The sequence below is a fragment of the Poromitra crassiceps genome, assembly GCF_964638095.1.
Source record: "Poromitra crassiceps genome assembly, chromosome: 5".
Taxonomy (NCBI): domain Eukaryota; kingdom Metazoa; phylum Chordata; class Actinopteri; order Beryciformes; family Melamphaidae; genus Poromitra; species Poromitra crassiceps.
The window spans coordinates 64,771,007-64,787,616 of NC_139642.1; the positions used below are offsets into that span (position 1 = coordinate 64,771,007).

At 45.8% G+C, this 16,610-nt stretch overlaps 1 protein-coding gene across 2 annotated transcripts in view; it reads left to right on the forward strand.

Moving 5' to 3' along the window:
- Window positions 1-934: 934 nt before the first annotated feature.
- Window positions 935-16,610, forward strand: part of LOC310777328 (alpha-2-macroglobulin) — a 74,887-nt gene continuing 59,211 nt past the window's right edge. For both annotated transcript variants that reach the window (XM_083637660.1, XM_083637659.1), the window contains exons 1-4: window positions 935-1,119; window positions 4,892-5,102; window positions 11,095-11,251; window positions 15,990-16,042. In XM_083637660.1, the coding sequence (XP_083493786.1) occupies window positions 1,028-1,119; window positions 4,892-5,102; window positions 11,095-11,251; window positions 15,990-16,042 (513 nt within the window). In that variant the 5' untranslated portion in view covers window positions 935-1,027. The remainder of the gene's footprint in view (window positions 1,120-4,891; window positions 5,103-11,094; window positions 11,252-15,989; window positions 16,043-16,610) is intronic.

The window sequence follows — 16,610 nt, forward strand, 5'->3', positions numbered from 1 at the left end:
GTCGCGGGAAATGACTGGACCCGTTCTCTACTTGAGTCCGCTATCGCGCATACCGCTCTTCTGACTGGCTCCAAACTGGTGAAATCTCCGCGATGACGGGGTCGCGCTTATACCGGCACGACGACTTTCTCACATGCAGGCATTAGACCACGTTCCGGTCATTTTGCGGTACAAAGCGCATGTGGGAAAAGGGCTAATAAGTTACGGTTGTACAACAACCAATATGGTGGAAAACAATCCCAGGATGCAACGCGCAAGCTTGCATTGCATTCTGGGATCAACTCCCAAGCTTAATTGAACCATCATAACATGCATGTGGAGAGATAATAACCTAGTAAGAGTGATACCTTGGTTCTTAAATTAAATAATAGTGAATCAAACTATGCCTCGTTTTGCTGGTAGACCCATTGGAAGAACCCTTCAGAACCCCCCTTGAGAACTATAATACTATCTTATCTTATCGCTGTTGGCCTCGATACTCGAGTAGGCCAAGCCTGTGTGTGGCCCCCTTGTTGTCCATGAACAAGGAAGGGATTTGGGTCAGCGTGGCCGTGCCAAACCCTCTCAGCCTGAGTCTCAGCCTGAGTCTCAGCACCACCTCGCCTCCCTGGGTGTCTCTGAGCTGTGGACTTTCTCAGAATGTCTCCGGGAAAGCGGAGGGGTGGTGGTGGTGGGCTGCAGCCAGGCTTTGGCAGCAGCAGGCTGGATTGTGTGAGTCAACTTTTGGGAAGTGAACCTCTTTGGGGAATAGAGGGAGGTGGCTTCAGGGGGGAGTGACTGAAGGGGGTGGAGGCGGTTTGGGTATAAACAGAGGCGTTTGTGCAACTTTCTGCCCCACAGCCCCCCCCCCTTCCCTCTCTCTCTCTCTCTCTCTCTGACCGACACACACACACACACACACACACACACACACACACACAGACAGACGAGGGAAAGAGCGCTCCTCTCCTCTCCTCTCCTCTCTGGCCTGCGCGCACTTCGTAGTTGTCCTGTGTGTTTGCAGCCTGCGCACAGTTTAGCAGCAGGCATGGCAAAGAAGGCTAGCCTCCAAATGTTTGCCCTCATCATAGTGGCAACAGCGCTTCTGCCAACTGCGACATCGGTCCACTTCAATGACACGTAAGTACAACAGCGTCTGTGTGTTTTCCCCTTTTGCAAACAACATGAGCTTTGATGTGAAACCCTGTTGTTGTAAAAGTCTTGATTTGTGCGTCAGCAGCACTGTGTTGTCCTCCTGTCCACTTCTCTCTGCAACAGCAGCACTGTGTTGTCCTCCTGTCCACTTCTCTCTGCAAGCCAACATGCAGGACTCACTCAGGAGCAACACGTGATAGAAAGTTGCACAACTAAATGGTGCAATTTGATGTAACGTTAAGTCGACTCGTGCATTTGAGTTGTCAGCTTGTTATCACTGAATTTGGCCAAAGTCAGCATCATCCGATTGATATGGCAGAAGTCCAGTGGCTGCTGGCCCCAGGATACTATTATGCAATCTTTTAGAAGAGGAACGCACGCACGCACGCACACACTCACGCACACACACACACACACACACACACACACACACACGCACACGCACGCACGCACGCACGCACACACACACACACACACACACGCACGCACGCACGCACGCACACGCACACACACACAGAGTTGTGTGGCAATGTGTAGGCTACTCTAAACTGTGGGGCAGGCTCTCCATCTGTGGACAAATAATTGGAACAAAGACTGATGCTTGGCAAGATAATAATCGACTGTGCTAAATAATCAGACACAGCTCACCAATCAATCAGCTTAGAGGGAGCTTTGGTCCCGAATGCTCCAGATTTCTGCTTATCTTTGTTCTTTGCTCTCTACTATAATGGTTTGGATGCAAGTCTCTTGCTATGTTGTGGTTGCATAGCCTACTGGTTGGTTTGCATGTTGACTTTTTCCCTGCCTCATGTGTTCTCTTCATTCTGATCATCATAACACTTAAGTCCTCAAATGCCCCCCTTAAAGGTGTCCTTTATTTCTCATTGGCAGTTAGCAGACCCCTCTGTGTGAGGTGCATCAGAACAACAAGAAACACATTTGAGTCAGTCCAGCAGCCTGGCTGGATATACCTATTTAGATGTGGGTCACATGGCCACCTTCCTATAGAGACAGTCCGCATGTCTGGGAACGCCCACAAAATGTTAAATGGCTGGCGTGCGAGTGGGGTAAAACCGCCCATATATCTCATGGGCTGACTCACCAAAAGACGGTGCTGCGGCTCTAAACTACAGGTTTTGGGGTTCTAGAGCAGAACACAAGACGTCTGCTCAGATGTGCGTTTACTGCGGTGGTTAAATCCCCGATCGTGTCTGCCTGGGCTGGGCTATCAGCTAAATTCTAACTTTGCTGAATGGATAGAACGGGGTTTTTTACCCCACCCTGACCACGCCCCCAGCCAGGCTGAGCCAGCTAAACCAGCGTCTATGACGAGACGTCGCCTCAACCTATAGAGTCTCATATATTGAAGTTTCCCCTGATGACGTCTTTTTGTAGGCCAACGCAGTCCCTGCACTTCCTGGTTCCTTTGTCTAAAAGTCAATGGGAGTTTTCAATCAATATATCAATACATTTTATATTTATACTGTATGGCCCAAATCATAACAAGAGTTATCCCAAGACGCTTTACAAATAGAGCAGGTAGAAGACCGGCCACATTTTTGTATGTGGATTTTGTTTAAATGCCTGAAATAAAGTCTGTGGTTAACAAAAGTTTATGAAACGGCAAACTTTGTGTTCAGCAAGATTTGAGAACATTATTTTTGAAGTGTTTTCTCAAAATTGCGATTTTCAACCAACTATCCGTAGGTTTTGGCGGAAAATAAACAGTGTTTTCTATTACCAAAGAGTGAATGCCCCGTTCCGTAACTTAAAAAATGAGCCCAGTCACGTCTCTCTGCGTTCACCCATTTGCAAAGATATTTCAGGATTTTCTGCTGGTCGCTGGTCAAGTTTTCCCGGCAAATTTGGCGGATGTGACGTTCTGCCCGGCCAGCTCAGCGAGCTGCAGGATGGGCGAGCCTAGGAATCGAGCACGCGAGATCCCTACTATTAATAAAACTTGATTATTATATATTTTTTTTCTTTTTACATTGCGCATCTCATCCGTCTCGCCTTGACCACCCAGCGTGTGAAAACAAATGACTTTGTCACGTGATGAATGACAAAAGTTTTCTGAGTCTGGATCTGGATACGTGAGCGCGTAGTGCAGTAACCATGCCTCCCCTCCCATCTCCCTCCACACGTGCTCGTACGCGTCCGCCTCAACTCGGGAGTTCTCGGCTTGAGGGCAGAGATGTTTAGTGGAGCATACCTTCCCAAACTCTCCTGTTCTTTTCCACAGTCTTTTGTCTTGCTGCCCTCAGCCTCTGGGCGTTGTGCAGGCATAAGGAAATATCCAATCTCCTCGCTGATGGTCTCTTTTGCTCATAGATGCACATATCAGTATTTCATAACCATTTTTTATTTTTAATAGTAGATTTAATAGTAACATTACTTACAAACATTATGTCCCGTTCTTTTTAATAGCCTGCATCATCATATCGCATAGCAGCAAAGTCACGTCCTCTTCTGCATTCAGCATACAAACCAAGGGATTTCATCCGCCATTAATTTTAACATCTACATTTCGTAAAAAGGCTAAAAAAAATAGTTTTACTTGGTCAAACCAATCGATTCAACTATGTTTAGAATCAGGAGAGACATAACATTTAACCCGGACAGAGACAAAACATTTTTTTTTTTACTTTTTTATCAGTTAAATTTTTACATTTTTATGAATTAAATATGAATAAAACAATCAAATACAAATCTAATATTAAAATAATAAAGCCACTGAAAATCAAATTGCATTATTGTGTGTGTGTGTGTGTGTGTGTGTGTGTGTGTGTGTGTGTGTGTGTGTGTGTGTGTGTGTGTGTGTGTGTTAGGGCTGTCACTTTTTCCCAAAATAAAGTTAATTGCCCGCAAAATGTTTGAATATATTATATATATATTATATATATCCAACTCGAGACAACTTTTCAGACCCTGGAGACAATCTTTCTCTGAAGAGACTAACGCGACAAATCTGGAGACTTTTTCTGACATGGGATTAACATTACCAGCAAGCAGCAGTTGGTTAATTTTGGTTAATAAAAAAAAAATAAAAAAAAATTGAACAGGTCAATTATACATTCGAACATGCCCTCCTCCACCACATTCGAAGTTCATTTCGAATAAAAAGTGACAGCCCGTGTGTGTGTGTGTGTGTGTGTGTGTGTGTGTGTGTGTGTGTGTGTGTGTGTGTGTGTGTGTGTGTGTGTGTGTGTGAATTGCGACTGCGACTGTGTCTGTATGCAATATCTTTTAATGGATTTGCACAGGTCAAACTAAATCCACAGTGGACCAGAACAGCTCAACATGAGCTGTGTTTGTGAGAGAGGGAAATGCACTTCTTAATTTAAATTAAATAAATACATTTAAAATGTCAAACAAAGTAATTTATTGTCCCTATACCATTCAATCAATGAAATTGAATATTAATGTCTTTCTGCAAATTGTGTCTCAACATTTGGAGGTTGATTCTGGCACTCAAGATGATATAAAATATATCGATATTGTGATATGAGACTGGATATGGTCTTAGATGTTGGATATGATGTCATAAGTGTTGTCTTTTCCTGGTTTTAAAGGCTACATTACAGTAAATTGATGTCATTTTCTGAACTCGGCACACTGTGTTCTATTACAGTATTTGCCTTTACCCACTTGTTACTTGTACTACTAACCCGGAGGAATGTCCCAACCTGATTCAATGGATATAGTCCAGAGTTCATGTGTGAAAGTGGCTCATGTGTGTCTTCTCTGTTGCCCGCAGCATTTTTGCGGTGACAGTGAGCTCCCAGGTCACAGGAGGCAGTCCAGAGACCCTGTGTGCCCAGGTCCATGGGCCCACAGAGCCCGTCTCTCTGACCATCAGTCTGGCCGTGGAGGACAGCAGCACCAACGCCATCCTGGAAGGCAACAGTACCAGCACCATCCTGCAGGAGTCCGTCACACAGGACTATTATCACTGCCTCACCTTCCAGGTGTGCCTCCATCACATGTATACACATCTGACAAAGTCAACTTGTAATCACAGGTGGGGGGGGGGGGGGGGGGGGGGGGGTTGGGGGAGGATTACATGGAATTAAACTTTTTAATAGCTTTTTCCATTTTCTGCAAAACACATACGGTGCATTCACACCAAGCTCGAGTTTGGCTGTGCAAATTATTCGCCAAAGTTCACAAATGTAAATTCAGGCAAAAGGCTGGCTGAGGCGAATATCTCGTAACTCGCGACACGTCATTTGCGGTGCCCGGGGTGAAACGACGTCTCCTTGCGTGTTTGCATTGATTTTATATGTAATCTCATCATGCAAATTTGGGGATTTCGCCTTTGTGTGAATGCCTGATTAGATTAGAGTTTTACTTGAAGTGATAATCTGCAATACTCATTCTACACTATAATGCCAGCAGTGTCTGTCTGTCTCTTGCTCTGTCCTTCGCGTAGTGCAATTCGACCAATAACATCACGGCTTTCATGTATCTCTGTTCGTCTGATCAACTTTGAAATAGGGAACGGGCACTGCACTATATACCAGGACGACTCTATGTCTGTCCTTTCACGTATCTCCATAAGCGTTTGTCGGATCCACTTCAAACTGCGGGAGTGCGCTCAGGGGGACCTGGCGGAGTGCAGTGTGTTTGGGGGGGGGGGGGAGCCCAAGCCCACAGGGTGGTGAATAGGGGGGACAGGCATTGCACTAGTTTTTCTTGATTTTGGCTATTTAGGAGATGAGCAGTCATTGCATTGGTGTTTTGTACTCAATGTAGGCATATGGCCCAACATAAACATAACGATACTCAATGTAGACTGCAGCCAGTGACCAGTGCACTTCATATGTAGACTGCAGCCAGTGACCAGTGCAATTCATATGTAGACTGCAGCCAGTGACCAGTGCACTTCATATGTAGACTGCAGCCAGTGACCAGTGCACTTCATATGTAGACTGCAGCCAGTGACCAGTGCACTTCATATGTAGACTGCAGCCAGTGACCAGTGCACTTCATATGTAGACTGCAGCCAGTGACCAGTGCACTTCATATGTAGACTGCAGCCAGTGACCAGTGCACTTCATATGTAGACTGCAGCCAGTGACCAGTGCACTTCATATGTAGACTGCAGCCAGTGACCAGTGCACTTCATATGTAGACTGCAGCCAGTGACCAGTGCACTTCATATGTAGACTGCAGCCAGTGACCAGTGCACTTCATATGTAGACTGCAGCCAGTGACCAGTGCACTTCATATGTAGACTGCAGCCAGTGACCAGTGCACTTCATATGTAGACTGCAGCCAGTGACCAGTGCACTTCATATGTAGACTGCAGCCAGTGACCAGTGCACTTCATATGTAGACTGCAGCCAGTCACCAGTGCACTTCATATGTAGACTGCAGCCAGTGACCAGTGCACTTCATATGTAGACTGCAGCCAGTGACCAGTGCACTTCATATGTAGACTGCAGCCAGTGACCAGTGCACTTCATATGTAGACTGCAGCCAGTCACCAGTGCACTTCATATGTAGACTGCAGCCAGTGACCAGTGCACTTCATATGTAGACTGCAGCCAGTGACCAGTGCTTCATATTTGTTTGGTCAAGGATGATCAATGGGATGATCATTCTGCAGCCCTCTGTTAAAGCCAATGGAGCAAGTCCTGTCATTAGCCACCTTTCCACTGAGGGACAGACCAGGTTGTTCAAAAGGTTTCATCCAGATAAAAGTGATCCAGATTTGGAAATCCTATTTTTTGCTATCCTGGATCACGTAATCCATTTTATTTGTGTGTCGGTTTTTCAAAGCAACATCGGATTGGATTACTCTGATCCGGATACAAACCTTTTTCAGGATTAGCAAATCTGGATAACGAGTGCTCAAAATGGGATAGGCTATCACGATGTAGGCTACTAGCTATGTAAAGAACAACAGGTAGAATAGCCAGCGTGGGGTCACTTCAAGAGTTTTTTTTTTATATACAGAAAACAACACAATAAAACAATATAAACATCCTCTTCCATTTTCTATTTTTGGAAACCGGCAGTCCGCTCATCTGAGACCTACAATAAATAAAAATATACATTACTTAAAAATACTGTACATCTTATGTCAATCTTATGAATAAATGTATATGCTGTATACTGCATGATCCAAATATTGGATTATTTAACCAATTTTAAAGTTTCATTACATTTTGTGACTGAAATCCACTCTGAATCCAACATTCTGCTGGGATCAGTTTAATCCAGATTTTTTGGATCAAAGTGATCCCAATCCTACTAAAAGGTTTTGAACAACGCATACTGAACGTTTGATCCGGATCAAAACCAAGATTGGATTATGTAATCCAATCCGATTTCAGATTTTTTCTTCTTCTTTTGAACAACCCATTGTCAAGATTTGATCCAATCAGATTACTTTTAAACAACCGGGCCCTGGTGCTTGAACCTAGTTTGTGTATTCCTGACCAATTTCCACTGGGTTGGCCTAGGGCTAGGCCAAAACCGGGCTAATGAACCAGGAACTGGAGTTCCATGCTAAAGTTCCTGGGCCAAAGTTCTTGGGCTTTTAGCCTTTAGTGGAAAGGGGCCTATTATGTACCTAATGACCCATGGCTGTCACCCTGCTTTCTGTCACCCTGCTTTCTGTCACCCTGCTTTCTGTCACCCTGCTTTCTGTCACCCTGCTTTCTGTCACCCTGCTTTCTGTCACCCTGCTTTCTGTCACACTGCTGCTTGCAGTTACGCAACCCAGCAGCCTCGTTCCACATTGATCCTAAATGAACCGTTGAGACCAATCAGCTCTGTGACAATAGCACTTAGTGTCAATTCCCTCCACAGTGTTTTGCCCTTCTGCTGCCCTGATCTGGCATGTCTCTATGTGCAACTAAACAAAGGCTGCTTTCTGACAGAGGCCAGCTACGTACCTGCATTCCACTGAAACCCCCCCCCCCCAACCCCCGACTCTCAGTCTCTCTCACACAAAAACACCCCTCACAAATTTTGGAAGTGGCTCCAGACTCCAGTTATGTAACGGCGTTCCCATTAGCAAATGAAAACATTATGCTACAACAAGTATGTTTTCTTATGATAATTGCAGTCGTTAACCTTCTGCCGTTAAAAATGGTCAGTTATGACTCAATTTCAAGCCCACATAACGGACCTCTGGCAGAGGAGGATGCACTCTGGGGATCAGCTTCAACTCTTTATGTGCACATGTTTCGACGGGTCATTTTCCATCATTACGTGATGTCAGATATGGCACAGATGAAGGTTTCTACACTATTAGCAAAAGTAGTCAGGACAAAGTGAGCACAGTTGTGGTCAGTTGTGGTCAGTTTGGTCCAGCGAGATGGAGATGGAGTGGGGGAGGTTGGGCGGCTTGGTATGTGGGGTGGCTTGGGGGTCATAGCGCTGAACTGAAGGTACCTCCACCAAGGCTAAGCAATTGTCAACATTGCCAGTTCTACATGTCTGATTTTCATGAAAAATTTATAATTTCTTCCATGCCACATTGCCAACTTGTTGGCAATGATGAAGTCGTGCGGTGCTTCGAATATCACTCTTATCAGACAACGGCACCGCTGTGACACACAGCAGATAACACACATGTAGGCTACTACTCACATTGGGTTGAAAATAGGAGCTCGACCGCCGAGTTGAACGAGTTGAGTTGACTTGAACACATGAAACGTTACTGACACTGTCAAGTCAAGTCAACTTTATTTATAGAGCACATTTACAACGACACAGGCCGATCAAAGTGCTTTACAGGTAAAAACACAAACATAAAGCAGGTACAAATGCACTAATCAGAAGCAAGGTGCGGTACAAAGTGCAATAAAACAAGTAATAAAAATTGATAAAAGTTGAAAGACAATCAAATTAATCAAATTAATAAATAAACGAAAGGCGCAGAAAAAACAGCTCAACTCGAGTCGAAAGCCAGGGAGAAGAGGTGTGTCTGTAGCAGAGACTTAAAAGAATCTAGACTCTGGGCTGATCTGATAGCGAGGTGGAGGCTGTTCCAGAGCCTCGGGGCAGCAGCTGTGAAGGCTCTATCTCCTCTGGTCTTTAACTTTGTCCTGGGCACCTCCAGCAGCAGTTGGTCAGCGGACCTTAAGGCTCTGGATGGGGCATGGTGGACCAGGAGCTCGGCGAGATAAGAAGGGGCTAGCCCATTTAGTGCTTTAAAAACAAGGCGAAAAAGGAGCTACTTGGAGTTTGAAAAGAATATATTATTTAATGAGAAGTAATTGTATCTGCGTACTGCAAAGAGTTACAAACCAGAATACATCTTCAATTTGATACGGGCAAACACAAAAACGCGTTTTAACCGTTGGTCTTCGTCAGGCTGTGTAGCTGGGCGTCGGCTGTCGCACCTGTATAAAAGGCATACGTGGCACAGGTAAGGTGGAGTGACGTGGAGAGGGCAGTGCTCTGACGTCAAAGTGTAGGACGAGCTCTACTAGAATAACAGAGATAGCACAACATATAGGCTGCAAATACAGACATAACAGCATATAGACTACAAGAAATATATGTAGAACACAGGTAATAAATCTGAAATATAGGACTGTAAATACAGCACATATTGTCTTTAGTAAATAGGTAGGTCATAAACAATAATAGGAGGACGCGCTGTGTCCAAGAGCGCACATGAGTAGCCTACATAGTGGTGATGGAGAGACCGAGAGAGAGAGAGAGAGAAACACAGCAACACAACAACATGGACCCGGGCAACAACAGCCAATGAGAGAAATAAATGAATTAAATGAAACACGCGAGGTCGAGCTCCTCGTTAAGTCCGTTAGGAGCGACTGTGTTGAGTCTTTAAAAACAATCGGCAGCAGTTTTAAAATCAATGCGTTGATGGACGGTGGGAGCCAGTGGAGAGAGGCCAGGACAGGTGTGATATGGTCGCGCTTTTCGGTGTTAGTGAGAAGACGGGGCAGCTGCATTTTGGACCATCTGGAGACGACGGAGCAGCGACTGGTTAAGGCCAGTAGTCTAATCGATTGGTGATGAAGGCGTGCATCACCCTCTCCAGGTCCATTTGAGAGCGACACGGTTTAGTCTTGAGTTGAAAAGAAGATAGTTTTCACCACGGAGTTGATCTGTTTATCGAGTTTAAAAGCAAATGGGTTGAAATGAGGAAAGAAGTGTACGTTAGTTTAATGTTGACCACACGAGCTCTTTCAGGTCCACAGCTCACTGTGTGTGGCTGCTGCCTGCTGAAAGCAAGGTGCGTGCGTTTGTGCGTACGCCGCGTGCCGGTGGGAGTGTGCAGTAAAGCTCCCTGTGTTAAAAACAGTGTTGGCCTGCAGGACTCCGCCCAGCCAAAAGACTAGAAGGGGGAGGAGCTACACCTCACGTTAGCTGGCTGTGCATAGAGAGAGAGAAGGGGGAGGAGCTACACCTCACATTAGCTGGCTGTGCATATAGAGAGAGAAGGGGGAGGAGCTACACCTCACGTTAGCTGGCTGTGCATATAGAGAGAGAAGGGGGAGGAGCTACACCTCACGTTAGCTGGCTGTGCTTGAGAGAGAAGGGGGAGGAGCTACACCTCATGTTATCTGGCTGTGCATAGAGAGAGAGAAGGGGGAGGAGCTACTCCTCACGTTAGCTGGCTGTGCATAGAGAGAGAGAAGGGGGAGGAGCTACACCTCACGTTAGCTGGCTGTGCATAGAGAGAGAGGAGGGGGAGGAGCTACACCTCACGTTAGCTGGCTGTGCATAGAGAGAAAGAAGGGGGAGGAGCTACACCTCACGTTAGCTGGCTGTGCATAGAGAGAGAGAAGGAGGAGAGGAGAAGAAGCTAATTAAGCATCAATTGGTGTTTTGAACGTCGATTACCATGGCAACGATTGAAGCTTTGAAGCGTCCATTTTTGGGGGGGGGTCAGCCCTACACATAACATTACCGCCCCTCAATCCCTCCTATAGGTCCTTTCTAACAGGTGTGTCTTCTGATGTGTTGCAGCCCCCCACAGTGAGCTCTGCCATTGTGGCTACAGTGACCATTGTCCTCCAGGGGGTGATGGACTCCATGACCAAGAAGACAAAAATCCTCATCAGTCCTCGGTCCTACATCAACATCATCCAGACTGACAAACCTGTCTACAAACCTGGCCAGACTGGTTAGTACTGTGTCTAGTGTAAAAGCACCCTCTTGACATTTATGTGTAGCTTAGTCCTATGCTTAATAATTAATTGAATCTCTAAACTCGGCTCCAAATGTCCACTAGGAGATGTATTTGAAGTGTTGGGGCTCCCTGCCGCGTGGTAGAATTCCTAATGCTGCCGCTCAGCTGCTGTCATACTCTTCATATTCATAGCATTTACATTATCCAGTCTGCATTCAGAAGCACGTCAGCAGGATTTGCAAAATTTTGCAGGGCTTCATAATATCTGCATAGAAACCTTGAGCCACTTTGCTGCTTGACACTGACAGCTCTAGGAATTATGCCAATTCTCCGTGCACACAGAGGAAGGAAGGAAGATTCCTCAGGGCTTCTGCAGTTTCTATTACTTCTCTTCTGGTTCTATAAAAATCCATAACAGAAAGAATCCTCAGTTTATATTAAAAATAAATCAATTAATTAAAAGTCATATCGGAATCAAGAACCTAGTATGTGTTCTTAGTGTGTTTTCACAGTTTTAATTTGGCTTATTTGCAGCACTAGGAATCTTGCGCGCTATGCTATTCCTAGGCTCGCCCGGTGCGCGGGCTCTCCCGCCTTGCAGCTCGCATATGCAGCTCGGTTGCTGCGTGGCCTCGCCTGCTCTATTGGCGTAATGATCCTCTTATTCTTCTTCTTCTAATGGCTTTGCCGCAGACTAGATGCATTGCGGCACATCGCTGCCTCTCACAGTTGAATGGTCTCACTCTAGACCTGGTTCTTCTTCTTTCAAGTTTCCGGTGTTTCTCACACCTCCTCAATCTTGGCTGTTGCGCCTCGTCTCATGTTCCTCCGCTCCTCATCCCTCCTGAGCAACGTGCCTTCACCTTCATGAAGGGCTCCTCCATTAATAGAGACTTCAGCCCAGGGGCGGAAGCCATCGTCTGGTTCCAAATTCAAGCCCCTTCCTCCCTTATCTCCGCGGATGGGCACTGTACCAAAGTGCTTCCTTAGCATCCCTGCCTCATCAATCCCTTTAGATCTGTCACTAGTGATCGACCGTAATGATCCTCAGTGATGTCACTCGCTTATATAAGACTGGGCATCTCGCGCGCTCGACTCCTATGGCTCGCCCGACCAGCAGCTCGCCGAGTTGGCCCTGCAGCTCGCATACGCTGCTCGGGTGCTGCGTGGCCTCGCCCTGGCTGCTTCTTGATGGCATACTTCAGGGATGCTGGATCACCTGTCTTGGAGCTGGCAACATACAGCTGTCCATGGCTGAAGACAGGGGTCTGACGCCAGACACTTCTTTCAGTGTCTGCCCCTGGGACTTGATTTTGCTCTTAAGACATCACTGATGACATCATCTGAGGATTCTTATGACATCACTGATGATGTCACAACTGCTTTTATGACATCATTGATGTCACAATGCCTCTCACATCACTGATGATGTCACAATTTGACATCACTGATGACATCAACACTGGGACTGTGCGTGTGTCTCGTGTGTGTATGTGTGTGAGTGAATTTATGACATCACTGATGATGTCATCAGTGGGACAGACAGACAAAACGGAGCCCTAGCTAGCATTTGGATTCTCTTAGCACTGTGCTTGTGTTTTCCTAAGCCCTTATGAATTCTTCTTCACATCATGACCTCATGAAGTTTTCCATCAAGGTGAAGGAAAGATGTGTAGTCATAGGAGTTAGGAGGTATTTATTTGTATGCCTTGGGGCATTGGGGCATTGGGGGGGGGGCTACAGTGTAGTGTCGAGGTAAAAGCACTCACCTACCACCTCAGAGACCCGGGTTCAATTCCCGCCAGCTGTACCCCTGGCTTGGTCAGACGCTCCTTCCTACAGACACAATTGGCTGTGTCTGCGGGTGGGAAGCCGGTGGGGCATGGGAGGCGGCAATGCAACATAAAGGATGCACACTGCTGTAAAAACACGACAGAAGAAGAAGAGGCATTAGGGTTTCGGGTTGTCCGTCCGTCCGTTCGTACGTCCATACGTACGTCCGATGTTCGTTAACGCGATATATCAGGAACGCCTTGACAGAATTTTGTCAAATTTGGCTCAATCGTCCACTTGGACTCAAGGATGAACCGATTACATTTTGGTGATAAAAGGTTAAAGTTCAAGATCACTGTGACCTCACAAACGCCATTTTCAAGCTTGTTAACGCGATATCCCAGGAACGCCTTGACGGAATTTTGTCACATTTCCTGCCATCTCCTGCTATGCCGAAAGAACTATTTAGTCTTTTTTGTAAAGGGTGATAACCTTAATATCTGCTTCATGCTATATTCATTTACTGTATTCATGTATGTTGTTGAGTGATGGTGCGCTGTCCCTTCTACTGTACGCGAGGTCCTGTTGTCCTTGTTTATAAAACGGCTCTCTCAAATCAAGCAATCTGATTGGTTCACAGCCATGGTATAAATACCGTATACCACTCTCATAACCCATGGCCATTGATTATTATTTGAAGAGCCATGACGCATGATGGCGCAACTCTCTTACTAAAAGGCTTTGGTTAGGCTCAAATGACAATGTAGAAAAAACAAAATGGCGGAGACAGCTGTCAGATCCTTGTGAATCGATCTTCGCTTATAACTTTACAAATACTTCGCAGAAAATTATGTTTTGTTTTGTAATGTCTTCTTTGCAAAAAAAAGGCTGTTAACCCCGCATTTCTAAATAAGACGTAACGTTAGTTGGTGTCGGGCTTTGCAGAAAGCTCTCAGCTTCTCAGCAAGCGCCAGGATTGGCCAATGTCAACTTCAGTCTCCAGAACGATCCAATCAAATCACCCACACGTCTATCTTTTTGCTAGAGGTCCCGCCTTACAGTAGTGTTTCAACTGACTATCAGAATGCCATGCCAGTCGGACTTATAGTATTATTATTATTATTATATTATCATACTTGGAAACCGTTTTATAAAAGCAATATAGCACTCGAGCTGCGTGTGTTGTGGCATAAATATCCCACTGCTCAGCAGTTATCCCACTCCCACTCCCACTATATTGAGCTGTCGCGGTTATCGCATTACTGCGGTTATGCACTGAGGTCACGCCCACCTCAGAGTCAAGCTGATCACCACTTCACTGCACTGAGGCCACGCCCACCTCAGAGTCAAGCTGATCACCGCTTCACTGCACTGAGGCCACGCCCACCTCAGAGTCAAGCTGATCACCGCTTCACTGCACTGAGGCCACGCCCACCTCAGAGTCAAGCTGATCACCGCTTCACTGCACTGAGGCGACGCCCACCTCAGAGTCAAGCTGATCACCGCTTCACTGCACTGAGGCCACGCCCACCTCAGAGTCAAGCTGATCACCGCTTCACTGCACTGAGGCCACGCCCACCTCAGAGTCAAGCTGATCACCGCTTCACTGCACTGAGGCCACGCCCACCTCAGAGTCAAGCTGATCACCGCTTCACTGCACTGAGGCCACGCCCACCTCAGAGTCAAGCTGATCACCGCTTCACTGCACTGAGGCCACGCCCACCTCAGAGTCAAGCTGATCACCGCTTCACTGCACTGAGGCCATGCCCACCTCAGAGTCAAGCTTCACTGCACGCAAATGAGCAGAGACGCAGATCATTAATTAGAATTGACCTATCGCTAAGCCACGCCCCGAACACAGACGAGCCAATCACAGCGCGTGCAGCTCTACAATACACTCGGACATTCTCAGCTTAGAGCTCCATAGAGAAGCACTAGAAAACGCGAGTTTCCTCTGGTTTTATACATTTATAAGTTGAGAAAATGGTCAAACGATGTGCATGGGGGTAAATGCAACATTACGAGGTATCCTGGGAGGCCAGACAATTGATAATATTAAACTAGTAAACGTAGATCCACTCACATCCACAAGGCTACTGTTTTGGAGTTAAATCTGCAATCGTGGTGACAGCGAGATGACGAGTCTTCTCCCTCATTTGGCTTCCATGATCCAAAAGGTATCATAAAATCATCATGGTATTCAGAAAGTCGGCAAAATAAAATGCTGAATTATGCGAGTTTCCAGTCATTACGTTATGCGCGTGGAGTTGGTGAAGAGGTAGAGAGGAGAGGCTGGCCAGAGAGACTAAGAGGAGGCACATTGATTGATGTGATTATAACATCGCCAGACACCAGTCAAACCCTAAAATGAGGGAATTAATCCCGTTCTCCAAATAAATGTGAGGTAGTCTAAAGAGAAAAGATCCAGGAGGAAAACATGATGTTAAAAGCTGTAAGCTATGCCTCTGCTGATCTGCTACACCACCACCCATGCGTGCGTGCCGTTGTCTCGCTATGAAAAAACATCTACATTATTTAACATTTCTTGATTATACAGAGGTACATGAAATAGATTACCAGGCGCCACTCTTCAATTTGGCATATAGGCTATATAATCCACGGAGAGGTTACTCTAAGTGTATGTCAATTCTGGATGTGAGTCGTCTGTTATCCCCGCCTGCTGTCTTCCTCCGTTAAAACGTTTGATTAAAGATTCGCTAAAGCCGTTTCCAGGAATGCACGTATCGCATTTCTTTTTATCGATAGCTTTAAATGTTGTGTAGGCTACTACCATTGCATAGTGAAGTACTTTCTGGTGGCTTCTAGCGGAGGTAAAAAGCGTTCGTATGATAGGAGGAGGAGGAGGTGAATCAAATGCTTGCCACAAGATAAAGCCAAACATTTGTTGGGAAATGTGATTCTAAGTCTGATAATTCCTTCTTTGTTTTTGTTTTTTTAGTCCAGTTCCGGATCGTTTCTCTGACTACCGGTTTGGTCCCTGTGGCGCGCGAGGTAAGTTTAGTCCTTCAAAATGATCCTTCCTAACTTCCTAACTAGAGCCAATGAACTTTATCACCTCTATTCACTCACCGAATGTAAGAACGAGGTCTATTTTGGTTCAGGAGGGCAGGGAGCAAAGGGACGGCTGTTTGTTGATTTTGAAGAGCGCGTGGGTGTGGAACGACAAACACAGAACACGTGACAGCAGCATCTGAATCAATAGTAGCTCCAGGCCTTTACGTTTGCGAAGAGAGATATTTTGGCTGAAAGCCGATGTGGTGCAGCACACACTTGATATTCATTTACATCATGTGATCAGGTTATCTTGATATTGGATAGTCCACAGTTCAGTTTTCATCAATATCCTTGGATTTACTGTTTTCTTCTATCGATTAAAGAAAATCACTTCCTGTGTGCCAGAGGGAAGGTGTTGGATACAGGTTAAATCACTGTTGTCGTATAGCAGTCGGTGATAGAGAGCAAAATGGACATTAATTTACACGAAAATGTGACAGATTATACGTTTAAAGTTTCATCTAACCTACATGAGTTTGTAGCAGAGGTCTGTCAAGTTGTTTCT